The sequence below is a fragment of the Bombus impatiens genome, unplaced genomic scaffold (assembly GCF_000188095.3).
Source record: "Bombus impatiens unplaced genomic scaffold, BIMP_2.2 scf_0235, whole genome shotgun sequence".
In the NCBI taxonomy this organism is placed as follows: Eukaryota; Metazoa; Arthropoda; class Insecta; order Hymenoptera; family Apidae; genus Bombus; species Bombus impatiens.
Genome location: NT_176654.1, coordinates 1,158,466 through 1,178,379, shown reverse-complemented (window position 1 = coordinate 1,178,379; position 19,914 = coordinate 1,158,466). Strand labels below are relative to the sequence as shown.

The 19,914-nt window shown below is 42.3% G+C and overlaps 1 protein-coding gene across 14 annotated transcripts in view; it reads left to right on the top strand.

Moving 5' to 3' along the window:
* Positions 1 to 19,914, top strand: part of LOC100742711 — a 64,283-nt gene extending 44,369 nt beyond the window's left edge. For all 14 annotated transcript variants that reach the window (XM_033320090.1, XM_033320086.1, XM_033320093.1 and 11 more), the window contains 4 exons: positions 15,584 to 16,365; positions 16,533 to 16,850; positions 17,100 to 17,421; positions 18,032 to 19,914. In XM_033320090.1, coding sequence (XP_033175981.1) covers positions 15,584 to 16,365; positions 16,533 to 16,850; positions 17,100 to 17,421; positions 18,032 to 18,439 — 1,830 coding nt within the window. In that variant the 3' untranslated portion in view covers positions 18,440 to 19,914. The remainder of the gene's footprint in view (positions 1 to 15,583; positions 16,366 to 16,532; positions 16,851 to 17,099; positions 17,422 to 18,031) is intronic.

The window sequence follows — 19,914 nt, the reverse complement described above, 5'->3', positions numbered from 1 at the left end:
CTCGCGACCGGATACTTGGGCCGAACGTAAACGCAACAAGCCGAGCTCGCGGACTGTTTTTTTTTTGCCCGTTACGATCGTCGCTGAACGTTGGTCGATGTTTACGAGCATCGGTCTGGTCTGTTTAGCGCGCGTCGATGTCTACCGCTTGGGCCCGAGTTTCGTCGAACTAAATGGCACGCGTTCGGAGATTTCTGTACGCGTTTCTGTACGCGCAAGTGGAAACGCGATGCGTTATGAATCGGTATTACGAGTATTACGAGTATTACAAGGGCAAAATACGACGCGATTCCGCGTATAAACCGCAATGGGAATAAGTAAACAGAATTTGGCGACGTCGCCCGTCTCTTTCTCGCTACGATAGGTTAAATTGTCTTCGTAATCCACGCGAAACGTTAGAGTCACAGATAAGTACACGTTTCTCGATTCTCGAACTACAGAGTAATAGTAACGTTTACCATGATACGGAGAAGACTGTTGTTCTTATCGGAAATTAAGATGTCGATCCTCGTCAAAATTTGATAGATACAAGTGCGAGATGGCAAAGTTATCCTACTTTTGATAAGGTAGCTCTCGAAAGACGTTGTTTCAAGAAAACTGTTACGCAGCGAATCGATAGTCCTTCGACGCTTAACAAAATAATTAATAAGCGCCGCACTTCAACCAGCGATTACAGGAATCTCAAAGTTTCCAACCAACCTTTCGCCTTCGTCTTTTAACGAACGTCGTTTAATTAAATCGCACTCCGAGGCGACAATCATCCTCGATATCGTTATCACCGATTTCGCGTCTTAACGATCGACTGTTTGTTCGTAAGCGCAGGTTACGTCGTTACACGAACGATCGATTCGTGCGTTATTACGATCGGTATTGCTACTTGCCAACCTTTGATTAACCGTCGAACGAACGAGATTAACGTGGCAGTTAGCGACTGTTCCCCCCTCGTTTAGAACGGATGCGACGTCGCGGTGTCGCAACGACGATGCCGAGCGTCGGTCACGCTTCGCGATTCGGCTATATATGTTTTTTAATCGTGCGATGCGCACGGGCGTACGATTCCGCTAGGATATCGCAACTGTCGCGTGTTGCGATCTCGCATCGGTGACGCTGTGCGATTTATTCGTAGTCGAACCCGTTACGACATCGTCCTTCGAGTGTCGTTTTCGAGTGTCGACGTCATAGCGGAAAAAAGCGCGATGAATTCTCTCGACGTTTGATCGCTCGTCGAACAAGTCCGAAAACATCCGGAAATTTAGGACACATAGCGCGTGATTGCACGTGATTTCCTTCGTCGAACTCGTGGTTAACCCTCCGACCGACAGCGATTTCATATTTCTTCGTACGGAATCGCGAGAAAAGAACGTATATCTTGTACTGGTTTGTCGTAACGTAAACGGACTCGGCGATCTACTCGTAAGGATCGCGCGATAATAACGTGGCTGAAACGCGATTTCGATGTCGCCGCGACTGCAGGATCGATGATTCAGATCGGACCGTTAACGATTTTCATCAGCGTTAAAAAACGCGCAATGTCCTTCGGATAGGATGAAAAAAAGCGATCGTGTTTGATCGATGTCTAAACGTTCGCCGGTTGGACCGCTATTCGCGGGACGCGCATGCTGGCCGAGAAACAACGCGACGTTGATGCTCGAGGGGAATGAAGGTTGCCGCGGGCTCTTCTCGCGCTATGTATCGTGGTCGATCGGCGCCGATCGTTTCGAGGTAAAAGCCTGAATGGAAACGGTTACCACTTTGAACAGTCTGGAACGAGCGGTCGAGTACGAGCGTGCCACGCGCGACTTAATATCTCGACGCTAAAACTGCCCCCATCTTTCGTCTTTACTATACATCTTAATATGTACGTAGTGGGATTAGGGTTCCAACTGCGGATATTTACGTAAACTCGTATTTTTATGGAATCTAGGCGGACGATGAAATCGTGTTTCTGAAAATAGCGTATCTATGAGTATTATGTGCATTCCGTGCATTTTTATACTCGAACATTTCCCATAAACGCGTAAAAATCGGTGTAGCGATTATACTTTTATCTTTTAAGGTAAATATCAATGTTACAAAATACGTTTGTTCGGTTTTAATAATTGCGAAGACAAAAAATCAGATACTAGTTATATTTACTGGCTTGGCAGTTCTATAGCTTGTACGGACTAAACTCGATCCAACTGGAATTAATTTTGATCGACAGGTGATATGAAACGGGTTTAACGAAAATGTTCTTTATAGAATCTTCGATATCGAAGGAACGAAAGGTCGTACGAAATATTAATCGATATTTTCTTCGACAACGATTATCAACGTTTCTTCGAATTAAACGATTCTTAACATTTATTTGGTAAGTGCTCTAGAGCTTTCGTACAAGTAAACGAAGTTTTACGCGCACAAATTTCGTGCAATTTCTTAGGAAAAATTATTTCGATTAACGAACAGAAAGGTAACGACGTGTCGTACAAAGCATACGTACGTTAATAAGAAATGTTTCTTTAAAACGAATGGAAAGTAATTATTTCAGAAACAAAACATTACGAATAGGTAAATAAATTCTTTGAATAGCGAATAAACGAATAAAGGAATAAACGAATAAACGAACGAGAAATCGATCATCGTAAGAAATTGAAATGAAAATTTATTGGAATAACGCGCGGCATTTGCTGCGATCGAATGGTGTCTCGCGTGTTGAGCTATTTACAGGAATTACAGGTGCGCGATTTTAAACAAATGGAATCGAAGCGATAAATTCGTTTCAAACGCTTTCTGTCCAGTTAGGCTAACTCGTTGAATTCGAAAGTCGATCCAGTTAGCTGTGTCGTATGTATGGAGATTTGGAGGAAAGTTGGACGAGTTTTGTCGGTTTTATCGTTTAATCCGAATGCCAATCGATATTTCACGGATGCGTGTATCTTTTTAGTTGCTGCATGAAAAACCGCGAAGGGTGGAATAAAAGGGAACGCGTGGTCTACACATGGTGTTTGCATATTGCGCTACTACAAGCGGATTATAACCTACGAACGTTGGCTGTGCGCGTAGATCCGTGTCGTTTTTCCACCTTTCTATAATTATGTTCGGATAAACGCAATCAATTTGTCCAGGTGTATGTAATACTTTGCCGAATAAACATTTAAATTTGCGTTAATCGGACAAAATGTATTCGCCGATCGATGCGAATTAACGAGAGCTTGCAACCATGATGTTGAATTTCATCGATACAAATGTTTTTAACGAAAACGGATAAAAGATATCCCGAGTAAGCAATTAGCGAGACTTATCGTCGTTAATTTCATTCCATTCGTTCGATGGATATTTCATTCCGCTTTGTTATTTGCTTGTTAAAAATGTAGCCGCTGGGAGGACGAGTAGTGGGATTAAAGCAAAGTTTTTGTTAGGAATAAATTGCATTCTACGTAATTAATAAATTTATTTTTGTAACAGTTGCAAATTGATTTCGTACTAGTTTGTGCGATAACGTTTAACGGAAGCACAACGTTATACGAAGCCGGTATTGCATTGGTTACGGTTGTTTCATTCTATTTTAATATAAAGTTTCCAACTCGAAGCTACGATTTTTATCGGTCGTTTTCGTTAAGCGCCATGCGATATATCGTAGGAAGAGAGTCGAACGAATAATAAGCCACTATCGCGTGTAAAATAACGTAAATAATTCGCGGAACGGAAGATCAAAAAGCAGCTCGATATATCACGATCAAGTAAGTCGATAAGCACTTTGAAAGTGCCAAGTTCAAAACGTTCCCGACAGTCTCGTTTATTAGAGAAAACTCGTTACTCGATCGACGATGCGATCGTACAGACCTTGTAATACGAATCGCAACAGTACGTATCGCGAAACTCGTAAAAATATAAGAAATACTCGCTACACGGTAAACGAGACTTCCATGCAAGTTCGAATCTGCATAAAGATGTCACGATCTGGTCGTAGACAACGATAGCAAAACGTTGCGTTCCTCGAAGAGAAATAAAATTCAAATAAAATTGATTTAACAGGTTTTCGTATAATCCGAACGATAATGGAAAACAACGTATACGCATTGCTAATCTTGGAATAATTAGATGTATAATCAACGAGTAATCGTACAAATGACAATGGGGCTGTCTCCGTTAGCTGGTCCTGCGTAATTTTCACAAATCGATTCGATGAAATTTTACGAGTAAATTTTAGAAATTCCGAAGATTACGTAATTCGAAAGAAGAAGGAACGACGCTCGGAAACGCGAGAGGAAGGAATGAATGAAAACGGCTAGGTGCAACAGTTAGCTGTTCGCAGGTACGTACACGATGTGTACCTGCGGACACCACTACGGTGTAGTCGATGTTAACTATACGGTCGAGCAGCCGAAGCGAAGATAGTAGGTCGTCGCGCCGGACGCGATGCCCTCTTTCGACTATACTCTCTAGACGATGCTCCTTCTTCCTCGCTCGCTCTTCGCCGTGTTTCCTCGATCTCTGTTTTACCTCCCCCCCCCTCCCCCCTGTACCCCTTTCCCTCTTTCCCTCTTTCCCTCTTTTCCTCTTTCCCTCTTTCCCTCTTTCCCTCTTTCCCTCTTTCTCTATCAAGAGGAACGACGATTCGCGAGACGATACGTAGCAGGTCAGACTCTAGTCGAGTTCCAGCCGAGGATCGACTTCTTTTCCATTGGCAGCTTTCTTTCCTGAGAAATGTCTCGCTCTGTCCTCGCGTCCTCTCGTCTCGTCTCGTCTCGTCTCGTCTCGTCTCGTCTTCCATTCGTCTCGTCTCGTTTCGTCTCGCTTCGGCTGTTGTACGCCTTTTAACGCGAAACGATCGCGCGCGTCTCGTTCGATTGTCTCGCAACGGTAGCTTCTTTCCTATCGTCGAAAAAATTCGAACGGAGGCGTTGTTGACGTCTTTTGTCAAGTATTTGGAAAGATCGTGGTTTGCACCAAACGAGAAACGAGAAACGAAATTTGGATAGTTGTTCTGGAAGGTACGATTAGGGTGAAGTCAAGTTTACACCATATGCGTCGCTCGCACGCAAAAATAGTTACATAATTCACTTGAAATTGAACATTTTTAATTATAAGTACACCTTATGGCTGCTCGTTTGTTACGAAATCTTTTCTCGCGAAGACTAGATTTACATTTGGTGTAAAGCGATTTTGTTACGTTGCTGCTAAACGGTTTAAACGCGGGAGTAGCAGAATTACGAATATCGTTGTATTTGAAATAAAGTTGCCGATGCAGTCGTAGTTAAACAGTGACACGAAGACTGCATATTACGGTTGGGGGATTAAAAAAACTACGCGAATTATCGTTCGCAAAATACACGCGAAACCCACGATGATACACCGTGTGTATTATAACGTTACACGTTTCGTCAAAAGTGAATAATTCGCGTCACGTACCTGTTCGATAATTCTTTACGTTGCATCCATCGTGTTCTCGTATATTTTAGAGCCAACGTTAAACCACTATCCTTACCCGTAAAATATCATCGAACGGTACGTCGCGTCTTTTAAATCGCTTAACGAATTTGCCGCGATGAAATACGCTTAAAATCCGACTCGCGACGGCGAGCTGCGCGAAACGCGTCGCGGACGAAATTACGTTAGACCGAAATATGTTGCAGAATTAATGTAAACAGCAAACGGTCGGCGTACAACGCGAAAGACGCGCACGGGTCGCATTTTCGTTTAACCGGCCGGATACGGCAGTCTCGCGGAGAAAAAAGGTCTTTTCGCGATGGTTTATGGAGAAATGAGAAAAAGTCAATTCGTGGGCTAGCGTGCTCCGAAGACGGCTCGATGGTGATCGTTTGGTAGGAGCGAAGGCTGCACGGCCGATGACCAGTCGCGACTAACGCACGAAACTAACCTATCTCGCTAATAATTCGTGGTAGAAACGGGGGATCCCGGCTTCTGGAAATTAGCGGCTGCGGTTCACCAAACTGGCATTTATCTTAGCTTCTAACGCGTTTAATTGCATTCCTTGCCGGTAGCTCGTGCCGTCCCAAGCACAGAAACGAAACCGAAGGCTCGCACGTGCGTTTATAAATAAAAAATATCGCTCTAGTTTTTATCGCTCCAAGATGCAATAAAAATCTGCGTGCTTGCTATCGACGTTTCGACGATTATCATCCGACATATATTACATAGAGGATGTATATGTATATCGTGAAACGAGTGGACATACGCTTAAGAAGCGAAATCGCTAGAAGATGCGAAGGAAAGAAAGAAAAGAAAAAATGTTTACGGTGTCCGGTGTAGCGATGTTTTTCACTTTTATAATTGCTTCGGTGACTCTATAGAAATGGATCAAAGTGAATTTTGCTAAATTCGTGGATCGAACTAACGCTCGCTGCGAAGTAAACACGCATAATGCGTATACGTTATTAAATTATTAAGTTTTTAAACGTAACGTTGAAATCGTTTAACGTGTCGGTGTGGAAAGTATGGAAAGTATTTAGTTAGTGCCGTGTCGTCTCTGTTACGGAGAAAATATTTCAGATACGAAAGATTAACCCATATGAAAGTGTTTTGGTTCCGAGATCCGGAGATCGTTTAGTGGCAAGATAAAAAATTAATAAAAAAATAAGCTCACGGAATAACGGAGAAATGGGTAAAAATTGGACGAAGCAATTACTTCAATTTTCACTAGTAACGTTACACAGTTAGTAGGTAACGAATTTGTTTTTTAAATTTAAAAAATTTAAAAAATTATACTTCTAATTGACAAGTCTGAAAATTAGTAACATGGACGAATAGAGGTAGGAAAAGGTTGATATAGGAGGTACGACTACATCGAAAGTGTTTTATGGTCGTGTAGTCGAAGAAGAGTGAAATCATTTAGTGCAACTTTCACAGCCGTTAGCGAACCGCTATTGATAAAGGCCGATGAATAGGGAAAAGAACGCTAACATTCTTCTTCTTTGTGGTCGTTTGAAACGTGTAATCTTGTGGGTGACCGCGAGCTGCGATACACTGTACTTGTTTCACGAACCTGCACCTCCCTAGCCAGCGTAATCGAACATCATCCGCGTGATTCTGTGATCGCTTTAAACATCTTAATAGCGACGCCTAGCATTCGCCTTTTTCTTAAATAATAACGTTAATTTCGTTATTATCGTTCGTTTCGTTCTCGGTTCATCGTTGAACTGTTATTTCAATTCTTCACCACGAATATCTTTTAAAGGCAAATAATTTTATGTTAACGAAAAATAAAAATGTCGAATTGGAATATCTTTATAATTTTACTTTCTTCTTCTAGAAACAATATCGGGGTAAGAGTAAAACTAACAAAACGAAAACATTTCTCTTTCGTTTTACCGTTAATCGTCCAATCGATGAATTAACGCTCGATAGCAGAAGTAGCAATAATATATCGCAACGAACGTAGCGCAATGAACCAATTATACATATAGACGTATATGACGTATGTAAAGTAACGCAATTAGGAAAATGCCTCGAACGTGTTTCAAAATATCGTATATTATATAAGGGACAAGTATGTTTTATAAAACGTGTACACTTAATTTCAACTTTCGTTTCGCGTTATGAAACAGTAGATGGCAACAGTTATTTCCTGACATCGAATAACCAGGGTATTAAGCCTACAAATGACGCAAAGTTCGATCGAATTTCGTTGGCGAACAACACATTTTAAACGCCCGAGCAAAGTCTTTAGACGCAAATCGAAGAAATACGAGTGTTAAAAACGGAAAGCCGAAATTTCCGAATGTGAAGCCAGTAGAGCCCAGGGAGCGAGGCGTAAAGAGCAGGTACCAGGCGAGAAATCAGGACTTTTAAATGTAAACCGACGAGACGAAAAGCTACGGCTGGAACCAGCGGTATACACTCATTGTCAGTGATAAGTTCGTCACGTTCGTGAAACAATTCGTAGAAAAGAAGGAACGCTGCAGCCAGTGAAGGACGGAACGGCCGTTTATGCGCTTAATGCACCGTCGCGTCGCGCCGTTTCGCATAGCAGTACCGGCGTGCGGTGTTCTTCTTTAATTAAAATCCCACCCCGCGAGTTCAGACTTGGACAAAAGAGCGTACACTCGCCACGGTTCTCAACCTGATTCTCACGGTTAGGGCTACGCGCCGTCGTTTTAATCGTCTCCTTGTAATTGGATCGCCTCGGTTTTCCCGACAGTCTCCATTTTTGACTAAAGAACAAACGATTCCCTAGTTAAGATGTCCGAGTTCTTATTACGCTACTTGCCAGCCGACCAACATTTTCTCGTTATCTAAAATTACAACTGCGAAAGAGCAAAAGATCTTTACTCGTTGCCTTCTCTTTGCGACTTTAAATTTCCCATAAATGCACGAACGTTCGCTGTCCACTTTTGTAGTTTCTTATAATTTCTATCGAGTGGGAATTTCCGCATAATTACGTCTATGGCAATTGGAATTGCTTTCCTTTTTATTTTATGTAAACGACGATTAATTTTACATTCGAGCAAACGATGCATTCGGCGGTAGCATTTCTTGGAATTCCTGTAATTATCCAATTTCCACTATAAGTAGTAAAATACTAAAATACCGATGTAACGACGATAAGAGACGAACTTGAAAGCAAATGCTTCGTATAAACGATTATATCATTTGTTAAATATCAACGCGTGATTTTTATACCGATCGTGACAACGAGAGACACAGGCGATCGAATATAGCGTTATAAATTTGATATCTCGAATATCATCGTATATGTGTAACAGAATCGCCGATGCCTGTTTTTTTTTTTATAAATACAAAGCGATAATTATTTTCTAAATAGTTCGTGTCAAATTCTTTGTCATTGCGTAACGCTGCTAAAAGCTTGAAATTGAAATACAAAGTTTAACAAATATTATTACGTGTTCCTTTAATCGTTTGTAAAGTAAAACGACAAGGTCGATTATACTCGGAAACACTTTTTAATCGCACTCGTAGCGAACGTGGTTCGCTAAAATCTGCATCTGCTCGCGAAACAAGTTCGTCTTAAGGAGAACACGGCTTCGTTCGCATGAAAATGACGCGTGATCAGCGTGTCGTCGGCCAGCGAATTTTCTCCCGACAGTCTAATTTCCCGAAGACGAGCTTACGATAGTCGTGTTATCGAAACGCTCGCGACATGTTGGTACCATCGCGTCGCTCGAGCTGACTGACCCGGCCTACATTTTCGCCGCCATGTACAGCGAAACAGACGGTCGATATTACGAGACGTCGTGGTTTCTCTTGGTAAAATCGGCTATCTTATTTTCGACGGTGTATGTTGCGAGTACGTGGACCCGCAGAATCGGTGGAAACGCGTTGCTTTCTAAACGAGCGAAACTCGGCCGCTTCGACCAGATTATCGCGCATTTCGTGTTTCCGACGGATCGCTCGGTCTTTCTCCGTTGTTTTCGTTGGCATCGAAGTTTGATTGGCGCTGTAACGAAATACGATTATCGCGATCGTATTGCTAAAATTAGAAACGAAATTGGAAGATGCATGTTGCAACGGATGGTGGAAAACGAACCGATAGTATAAACGCCGATCGTAAGTGTACTTGTTCGAATGAAATCATTGCGTTAGCATTGCCGGGCGAATAACGTAAAGCAATTTTATCGGATTGTTTGGCAACGCGACAGTTTCTTGGCTCTGTCCTGCTTCGAGGCACGTCTCGCGGTGGCGTGATTCGACGGACATCGTGATAAAGCGAACGTTCTAATTAAAGGCAGGACGCTGGCGGAATCGAACCAATTAACTAGCGTCAGTTTTGTCCTCGGTGTTGGGTGAAAGTGTGTGCCGTCCGATGGGCGGCGGATACGAACGATGGGCTTCCCGCTGGATGACAATGGAAAAGTGAAATCAGTCTGGATCTTCGTACGGCTACCGTGCTTCCTTCGGGCACGGAGGTGGCTCTCGCGCCTGGCTTCTTCCATTAGCGAAACGTATCGAACGTGCGGGGGAGTAACGAAAGTAACTCGCCGTGCAGACGCTCCATAAAGAAATTCAATGCCGAACGCTATACAATACAGACCTTTTCCACTCTTACTTTCCGTTTTCTACTTCTTTCTTTTCATATACCATTCGATCGTCTTGATCTCAACTTGCCATACAAATTTCTAATAAAATCAAAGACTGCCGTTACCAAAGCACACGTTTTACTTGCGATTTGATATGTATCAGATTATTGGAAAGTATTATTGGATTATTGGATAGTATTTTTGCCAGTCGATTTATTCTACCGTATTCCGTTGCGTGTTATACGTTTAATTGCATTCCTCAAAAATTACTTATTACGCATTTCTATAAAAATATTTGATGGCAAAGATACTTCTTCCAGCTTCGAATCTTTCAGGTCGTCCAAAGCAGTTCAAAGTAGATGCCCGTGTGTTACTCGATAGATAAATGCGTGTATTCAAATGCTAATCGGTTGACAATCAGCCAATTACGTACCAATTTACGACCATTTCGTCACCGTGACAAAATACGAATAACAAAAGTCGGAATATTATTTAACGAGATACCAATTCTATACGTATATCGTACGCTGTCTTCAAATTTTGCCTAAATCTCGCTGCGAATCTTCTAGTCGAGCCAACCTTTCTACGTCCTATCGAACGTTTCGAAACTGTCGATCGCAGCGATATTCGAAGATATCTTTGATCGTTTAAAACGTTTCATAGATTTATCGTCTATTTTTTGGCAGACGCGTCTTTGAATCTGACTTAGTAGCCATCTTAATCCACGAGAGATTAATTAAAATAGGGAAATTAAAAAATCAACAAAAATTATCCTATCCTTGCGTGAACTCCGTTTATCGAGATGAAATCTTAACGAGGTCGCGATCAAAGATACACCTCTACCGATTGAATTTCTTTATTTCGCTATTATTTGAACTATCATTCGAATCCATCTGTCAAAAGGAAGGATTCGGATAACAAATAACGCGTTTACAAATAACGAATAATCGCTGACGAGGACCGCCACGTAGATGGAATAGAGAAATCACGAAGGAAGTTGCCGTTTCTCAACGATGCTAGTTGAGATTAAATTTGCGTAAAGATTACCGCGTGGAAATAAAATCGCCGCTCGCCGGACAATTTTCTCGGCCGTTTTCGAAATCTCCAGAAGAGTAGAATGCGCGCTCGGTCACGGCTCGGTCTTGTCCACAATGAACGCCGCGTCGCTAGGCGATTTCGTTTCACGCATCGACCGGTTCCGCGATACTTTTCTATTCAGAAAGTCCTTAGACCAGATCGGGTGCAGGTGCAAGTAGAACAAGAAAGCGGCCAGGTATGCGTAGATACGGTCGACCTGGCTATCGGTCAGGCACGAACTGTGCGTTTCCTGTTGATCGCGAATCGTCCTTTTTTTTTATCGTTTCATTACGATTAGAAAAGTATCGATCGATATTTCGATACTTGTTATCGTTCGACTATCGTTCTTTCTATTGTCTGTAGTTTATTTGTAGGCATCGACCGTGTTTTTCATGGTACGTTGAGCTTTGTTGTCAAATTTTGCCAACATATCGGTTTTCTTTTTCTTATTCTGATTTCTGTGAAATCGTGTGCAGAGTTCTTTTTCACTTTTCTAATAGTACCGCTATATCTTATATTTGCGGGGTTTACGTTTAATCCTCTTCTTTTCACTTTCTTCCGTATGGAACGTTTTTTGCTCCGATTTCGAATCTTTCTTCCTTCGGACGATCCTGTTACCATACATTTGAACGAACGCGATCATCGGATGATATTAAGTCGAACGAATCAATTATTAATTTTTTATTTCCTTTTGAGAATTAAAAAACTAGCGTATATTGGAGCGTTATTCCGATGCCAGATGACTACGTTATAGTTAATCGGCGATTTTTCAAATTATATTTTTAATTACTGCACGTGGCGGAATATAAGGTGACACGAGCAAGTTACGAAGACAGAGAAGTAATTACGAACGAAAGGCATCCTATGGAAGATGCAAAAGCTTTCTCTTTGTTTTGATATAATCACGAGTAGGAGTTGAGAAAATGATTCAATTAATGGAACACTTTCAGAGATCTTGTAATAGTATAGGTTTCTTCGAATTAATTTACGATATAAGCGTGAGAAAATCGTCGACTTATATACTATTCGTATATGCATTAGTCGATATCGAATCGTCTTTTTTTACTATTTTTTTATTTTATTTTCTTTTCGTTAACTCGCGTAGAAAATTTATATTCCTTCGTATATTCTTCGGTCTTCGCTTTCCATATAATCTTTCTTCGGAATTGACTCAGGAATTGCTCGAAATTGATTCAACGTAACGAAGCAGAAATAAAATATGACGCGAGATCTAAGTAACATCTCTATACCGTTTTTTATCCGACACCTGTAAATGATTACGGGCATTTATCATGGTTGTCTCCTTTTTTCTTTCTATCCGAGTGAAATGAATTAAATTAGCTTCGTTAATCTCGTTGGACTCGCTTGATACGAAGCGATTGGACAGAGTACTACTTGAGAAAACGATAATTTATGGTTTTATCGTGTATAAGAGAGCACCACAGTGAGACGACGGACAGAAAGCGGTTGGTAGAGAAAGACGCTTCGGTTTCGTAACTCTATTGTAACAGGAACTCGAGTAATTTCAGGAACCTGACTACATTTGTACAGTTACTTTTCGCCTTGTCTATACGTGATCCTTGTTCGTGATCTTTCTTCTTTTCTTTCTTTTTTTTTCTTTTTTTCTTTTTTTCTTTTTTCTTTTTTTCTTTTTTGATAACTGCGACGTTCTGCGTACCATAAAATGGTTTTATAAAATGGTTTCGCTCGCGACGACGGATTAAATACAAATTGTTCGATTACAGCGAATTAAATCTTTGATATTGCAAAAAGCGGAGAGTGGAAAGTGGACAAAAAAGAAAAATGGCATCGACCGAATCGATAAAAAGCAAAGCAATGTATGAATGAGACACAGAGTCGGTAAATACACGGTACTTTCGTTTGTAAAGAACAAAAGAGATCGTCAATGCGAAAATCAATTAAATACGATACAACACGTATACGGGTAATGAGTATCAACGCTCTTACAACATAGCTATTTTATCGTTTTATGGTTACAGGTGAAAACACCATAGGGCTCGTCCTTTGCTTTTCATAGAAAAGTTTTGCTTTTAGTTCAAATCGGTACGCTACATTAGTGGCACACGGACTGCACAAACCAATTAATTAGGTCTAACGCGATTAAACGAATATTATTCGTTTCTAACGACACGGAATCCATCGGGTTATTCCCAGCCAACTGTTTCATATTTAAACTGTTTCAATTTTAAACTCTTTTCAGCCGCCAAGCGACGTTATTAGACACTTTCCATATAGCACTCTTATCATACAATGATAAAACGTATGAAATATTATTTCGTCGTATTTGCTTCCGTTGTATATACCGATAATTTTGTCGAGACTCAGCTCGTTGAACAAATGTAAATTATTCGGAGTAAGCCTATTTATTCGGTACATGATTCGGTCGCGTGCGTATGTCAATTGAGTTAACCTGGAATGCGAAATCTGTGGGCGTTGGTCAGAACTCTCGACATCCTCGATATGCGTACGCGATCGATTTGAACCGAAGAATGTCTGTTGTATAACAGTACCCTTGTTTTCGGTCGCTTTTAACCGACTCACTTAGTCGTATTAATACAAATTCTGACCCATGTAATAGCTGCCAGCATGTGTCGGATGCGACTCGTGACTCGCATTCGTTAAACCGCGATTGCCTCCTCAAATACAACGAAAGGCACGAAGCACGGGTTAAATTTGAAAAATCCGTGTCTTTTGCACAACAATTTTTATCGATTGATAATATGAGCGAACTGGATAATTAACAAGCACGACAAAAACTGTAACAACCTTTGTGACAAAAAAAAAAAAAAAAAAACGTAGCAATTTTCCAAACTTTTGACTTTCAAAACTTCGCAATTTTACAATTGTTCTGTATCAGCGGATGGAATGGAGTTTGTACGATTCGCTTGCAAAGCTTCGGTTATTTTACTATCGAATCGCTTAAATCAATAAAAGCCGAAGCAATGTGCAAACGAAGACAGTAAATACTTACTTACTACGCTATACTTTTAATCTGTCTAAAAACTTTAGTCGGAAATGTTTACTTATTTTATTTATTTTCCAAACGATTTCTAATTTGTTATGTCAGGCGAGAAAATTTTTAACACCGTTAATTCGCAACTTCCGGTTTACTAAATTTCACTAATAATACATTAGTTTAATTGGACAAAAGCACTCGATTCGGTTGAAATTTAAGCGGGTATTAGTTACACGTTAGATTTTCATAGCTCCCTTTTGTGTTGTTCTCTTGCTATTATTAAAATGTTGATCGTGTTAATCGTAATGATTTTGTGTTTTTTTTTTTTTTTGGACAAAATAGCGTACAAGTGTTGCAATTTTCTTTTGTTTTCTATTATAAATCTGCTTATCGTATACTTTTGTTTACTTTTATTTACCGTATTTCCCTATTTTTATCGATATTTATTTTATCCTTCGACAACGACGTTTTCATTTTTCCGCCATTTCTCAAGTGCCAATGAAACTATCGCAGTACGAGGGAAATTAAAGTGTCTTTTCGTTTCCGATATCTTTGACATCTATCGCAGGAGGAACTTGGACCGTCGAGCTGCGCTTGATGATCTTCAAGGTCGGATCGGTCTGACAATTCACAGCACAATTGCATGGAATCTCGAGCACCGTAACCCGCATTCGATTGGCATTCCGTGAAAGGTTGCAACGACGAATAACGTTCGTGGAATTCCTAATGCAACTCGCCTCTTCCTCGCTTTACTCCGGTGAAACGAGCCGGAGGTGCTCGAATCGAGCTCATTGTCATTCGCTGTATTTCGAAAAGGACCGGCGCTTCGACGCCGTTCGCAGTAGACGCGGTGAAATGGAAAGAAAAAACAAGAAAGGAAGAAATAAATGGAGGAAGAAGGGTAGAAGATAGAGGATAGAGGAAGATTTTCCGGTATCGTGTTGCCAGTCCATATTTCTGGTTAACTCGCCGTTATGACTTACCGCTGAGTTTCGAAACGCAGCCGGTTAAATTGTCTTTCCACATACGTGCGGAGCCTTGGAAAGGGCAGTTGGCCCGTCCGTCATAAAACGCGTCATTCCTTCGAGTCGTCCGTTAAGAGTCGTTTAACAAATACCTCTTATTTTTTCCTGCTTCGTCGTAGCTTCTGTACGTGTTCTCGAACCTCGATTACGAACATTTTCCCATTTAACCCTACTGCGACCCTTCCGTCGTTATATTCCGTTCTCGCTATAATTTTAGCGACATTTCTAACGACATTTCGAATAAGTTCGAACGAAATTTAAACGAGAAATCGCTCGAGATATTTTCCGAAACGACCGAAAGAAGAACGACAGAGTTAATATTCATCGAAACTCGTATTTTCCATACGATTGGAAATATAATTTGCAAAATGCATCTTGGATGGTTAATGTTTCGTCTATTGAACGATCGACGATTTAGTAGAATAACTATTATTTAACTGGTAATCGCAACGACGAGTTGCAGGTAAGTCGCGGTCGATGTATAATGCGCTTGAAAAGCTAAAGAAACGTTCGTTCGTATTTTTCAGAGGGTAAATTGCGAAGCTCCGCTGGTGGACAGTAGCGCACTGCCTTTAGAACACAGATCGGTTTACGGGGCACCGGCGCAATATGGTCCTCCTGCGACGCACGGCGCCGAAGAAAATTGGCCGCTGGCGTCTCCGGACACGCCGCAAATAAAACATTTGCAGGTGCAATGCGAGAAGACGCACATGCGGGTAAACATCGAGTTCGACAGGCCGTTTTACGGAATGATCTTCAGTAAGGGTTTCTACTCGGATCCGCATTGCGTTCACTTGAAGCCAGGCACGGGTCATCTGAGCGCCACCTTCGAGATCTTCTTGAATTCCTGCGGAATGAGTTCTTCCGCTAACCATAACGTGGCGGCTTACGGAGCTCCGACACCTTCCGGTAGTTACGTGGAGAACACTATAATCGTTCAGTACGATCCGTACGTGCAGGAAGTGTGGGATCAAGCGAGGAAGCTGCGCTGCACTTGGTACGATTTCTATGAGAAGGCAGTAACCTTCAGACCCTTCCAAGTGGATATGTTACACGCCGTTACCGCCAACTTCCTCGGCGACAATCTGCAATGCTGGATGCAGATCCAGGTTGGCAAAGGACCATGGGCCAGCGAAGTCTCCGGCATAGTGAAGATAGGGCAAACCATGACCATGGTCTTGGCTATCAAAGACGATGAGAATAAGTTCGACATGTTGGTGAGAAACTGCGTTGCCCACGATGGCAAAAGAGCACCTATTCAGCTGGTAGATCAGTATGGTTGCGTTGTTAGGCCGAAGATCATGTCAAGGTAAATAATAATATCCTTTCGTCCCATCGTAAATTGTAATTTCTTCGTTCTTTATTCGCGATCGAGCGATTAAGCGTATACACAGTTTCGTAATCTCAATACTTTCGACATTGTCGACTCTATTATAGACTACGAAACAAGGTGTAACGATTCTTGGTTGCTTGCAGATTCCAGAAGATTAAGAACTTCGGTCCGAGCGCCTCTGTCGTCAGCTTCGCTTACTTCCAGGCCTTCAAATTCCCCGATAGCATGAACGTTCATTTTCAATGCGTGATACAAGTTTGTCGTTACAATTGTCCGGAGCCAAAATGTGGACATCCTGGTCTCGAGTACGGTGCCCCTGCCACGGCTCTCACTCAGGAATACGGTGCACCGGTTCATCAGAACCTTGGTGCCGAATATGGAGCGCCACCGGTACCCGAATACGGTGTACCACCGGCGTTTGCCGATCCTCGGCATCCTAGCGGACCGGCTGGAGCTTACAGGTAGATGATAACCGCATATAATTAACATAATAAATTATGGTACGATAAAGCCAGCGAAGATGCTTTTAACGACGCTCTTCGTTTCGTATCCGGAGCACGAATTAATATCGTTTCGTTGCAACGACGTATAGTTATTAATTCGATACGTTGATTGATTTGATTCGTTGCACGTTATTAGCGATTCGCAATTTCCGTTTTATACGAAATTTTATACGAAAACGTTTGAAACGAATATTACCTTCGAAACAGCGAGCAGAACGCGGATGTAGTACCAGCACCGCAAGCACAAACCTCATCTTCCTCGCCGAGTTCGACGCCGGGAGATGCGACGGCCAGTAGCTCGCCGCAGAGCCCGCAAGATAACATTCACCTTCCTCCGCCCCCTCTTCCTGGTCATCCAGCCGGGGCCTATCAGACCGTGAAGAGAAAGGGAACCGCCGGTTCCGAGGAGCTCGAGGGTAACCTGGCCACCCTCGGAGGTCGACCGAGGTCGGTCGAAGGTTTTCCAGCCGAGCTTAGAGGTGCCAGAAGGCGAAGATCCGCCGACGAACATTTGCATGACGATGATTCCGTGAGTATTTACTTTGTGTGGGTCAGTTTATCTATAAAAAAATTAATCAACGTACAAGGTGCTCGTAATATGCGAAGATGAAATAAAATAAATAAAATAAATTTTCGGTTAGCTTTTGATTCTTCCAGGTTCTGATTATTTTATATATAGAGAAATATCTATTTGTACAAACACGCAGTCATCGGCTATAGAATTACAATTAGAAGGGAATTTGAAATGTAGAATACGATTTTCCGCAAAGAGGATTTTTACTTTTGAAAATGATGAGTTTGATCGAGGTAGTACAGGTACGATTTAGGTAAATCGGATAATAAATCAGATTTTGCCGAGAAACTTGGTTGTCACCAGCATTTATCGTATTAACGCGGTGAATCGTCGTTGCGTATCTTTATCGGGGATATGGTATATCTAGCTATTGACTCTGTTGCTGCGAGTAATAACAACGATCGTACGATAATACAACTGAAAACGATGTAAGAAGTATAAGATTTCTTTTCTACAAATACGTCGATGTTCGTCGTTCCAGCGTACGAGTATCTTTATTATTTATTTGATCGTTGTCGAAGAATGAAAGGCTTACGATACTCATTCGATCGTTTCGATTTTCCAGAGTATCTACCGCACTGTCACCTTAATCTCGAGCCACGTGTACAAGCGAGCAGCCCAGGAGATGACGGACGTGAACACCTCGAGGACGATTCAGGTGGTCGCGCCAGGCGACGTGAACTTCGCCTTAGGCACAACGAATTCCAGCAACGATACCACGGTCGTTATCCAAAACGCCAGCGCCTCGGCCGATCCCGAGACCATCTGCATGAGTCTGCCTGGTTTCGTCGGTGGTCTCGTGATGCTTCTTCTCGTAGTAGTAGTCGCATCCCTCGTCGCGGCGTTTCTTTTCGTCAGGGTGCGCGCCGTTGACCGGAAAAATATCGTGGCCGGAAGCGGCTTCGTGCACGCGGCGTACGCAGCGGATAACTGCAGCGTGCCGAATCCAGAATTCGTCAAGGTGGCCAACTGAGGTCGCGACGGCGAAAGAAATTCGATGAAGAACGAGAGAAAACGATTTCTCGAGGATGGCCGATCTCGAGGACGGACACCGTGCTGGAATATTATTTAATTTTTATGGCCGAGTTACCTCGAACATTCTCTCCGTTCTCCTTCGTCGTTCGTTCGATTTTCTCTTCCGGAATTCAGCTTCTTTTCCACAGGCCTCCTTCCTTAGTCGAATCTTATCGTTGGTCGATCGAACGTGTGCTTTTCTCTTCGATCGAGTTTGCTTGAACGAAGGAACGGACGGAATGTTCGGGTACCGTGTAAATAAGCGCACTAGAAACGCGACTGCGCAGCAGAGAGAAGAAGAGAAAAGGAGGATGAATCAAAGAATCGCAGGAACGACACGCATGGAACGCGTTTCACCTGTCGCGATCGTGCCTGTTAATCCTATCACTGCCACGAAGCACCGCGTACCATCGGGTTGTTCAAACTTTTATGTTTACCTCGATACGTTTGCAACGTAACCGCTCGCAACGATCTGTGCAATTGTAACGTACCGCGCCAACTACCTTACGCGAAAAGATCGATCGTACGAAGATATGCGTTTAACGCGACTAACGGCGAAACGTTGTCCGATGCGGGTCGTTCCAGGCCGGACTCCGTGGCGCGTCGTGATCGCGCTAATAAGACTAAGAAAAAGTAGCTTAATCACGCGTTAAGGCGGTAAGAATAAGTGGCGGCGTGCTGCGAGGGTAAGGTTCGTGGATGATCGCCGGAGCAGTCTCGGAGGGCATTGTAAATAAGTCGGAAGTAGTCGGACGGCCCTACGCGATGCCGACGCGCGGATTTCTTTTTCGATTCCGCGTTCTCGATCGCAAACTGTGTGTACACTCGATTATTTATACGTTTGTATAATTCGAAAGATATTCCTTCTTGCAACTTCGCCGTAGCTCGTATCTCGTGAGCCACGGGTTCTGCGTGTTTGATGTTTCGCGCGACCGGAAGCCGATGTCTCTATCGGAACTCGTGACGATTCCTTCGTATGTCTTCTTATTTATATCGTTTTTCTTTTTACGCTATCTCTAACTCTCTCTCTTTCTCTTTCGAACGATCTAACCCTAATTTATTTGTCGAAATTACCCGCGAACATACCTCTCTCCATCTTCCTCATTCTCTCATCCCCTTTTCCTCGCTCTTTTGTCCCCCTTGTTCGCTTAGTATTTAAGATTTTCGAGAAAAGAATATTCCCTGGATACGGGAATATGTTTCAAGTATGTGTTTTAAGCACACGCCCGCGCTTACAGAAACACACGTACGTACGAATGTATATGTAACCTACGATGCAGACAGAGTTGCACATGTACACGCATACGCGGAAGTATATATGCGCGTGAGTTACATCGTATACATTGTTACACTGGCGCGAGCAACGTATACACTGAGACAAGATTTGATTATTTCATAATTATTTTAATTACATATTCATTTTTATTTATATAA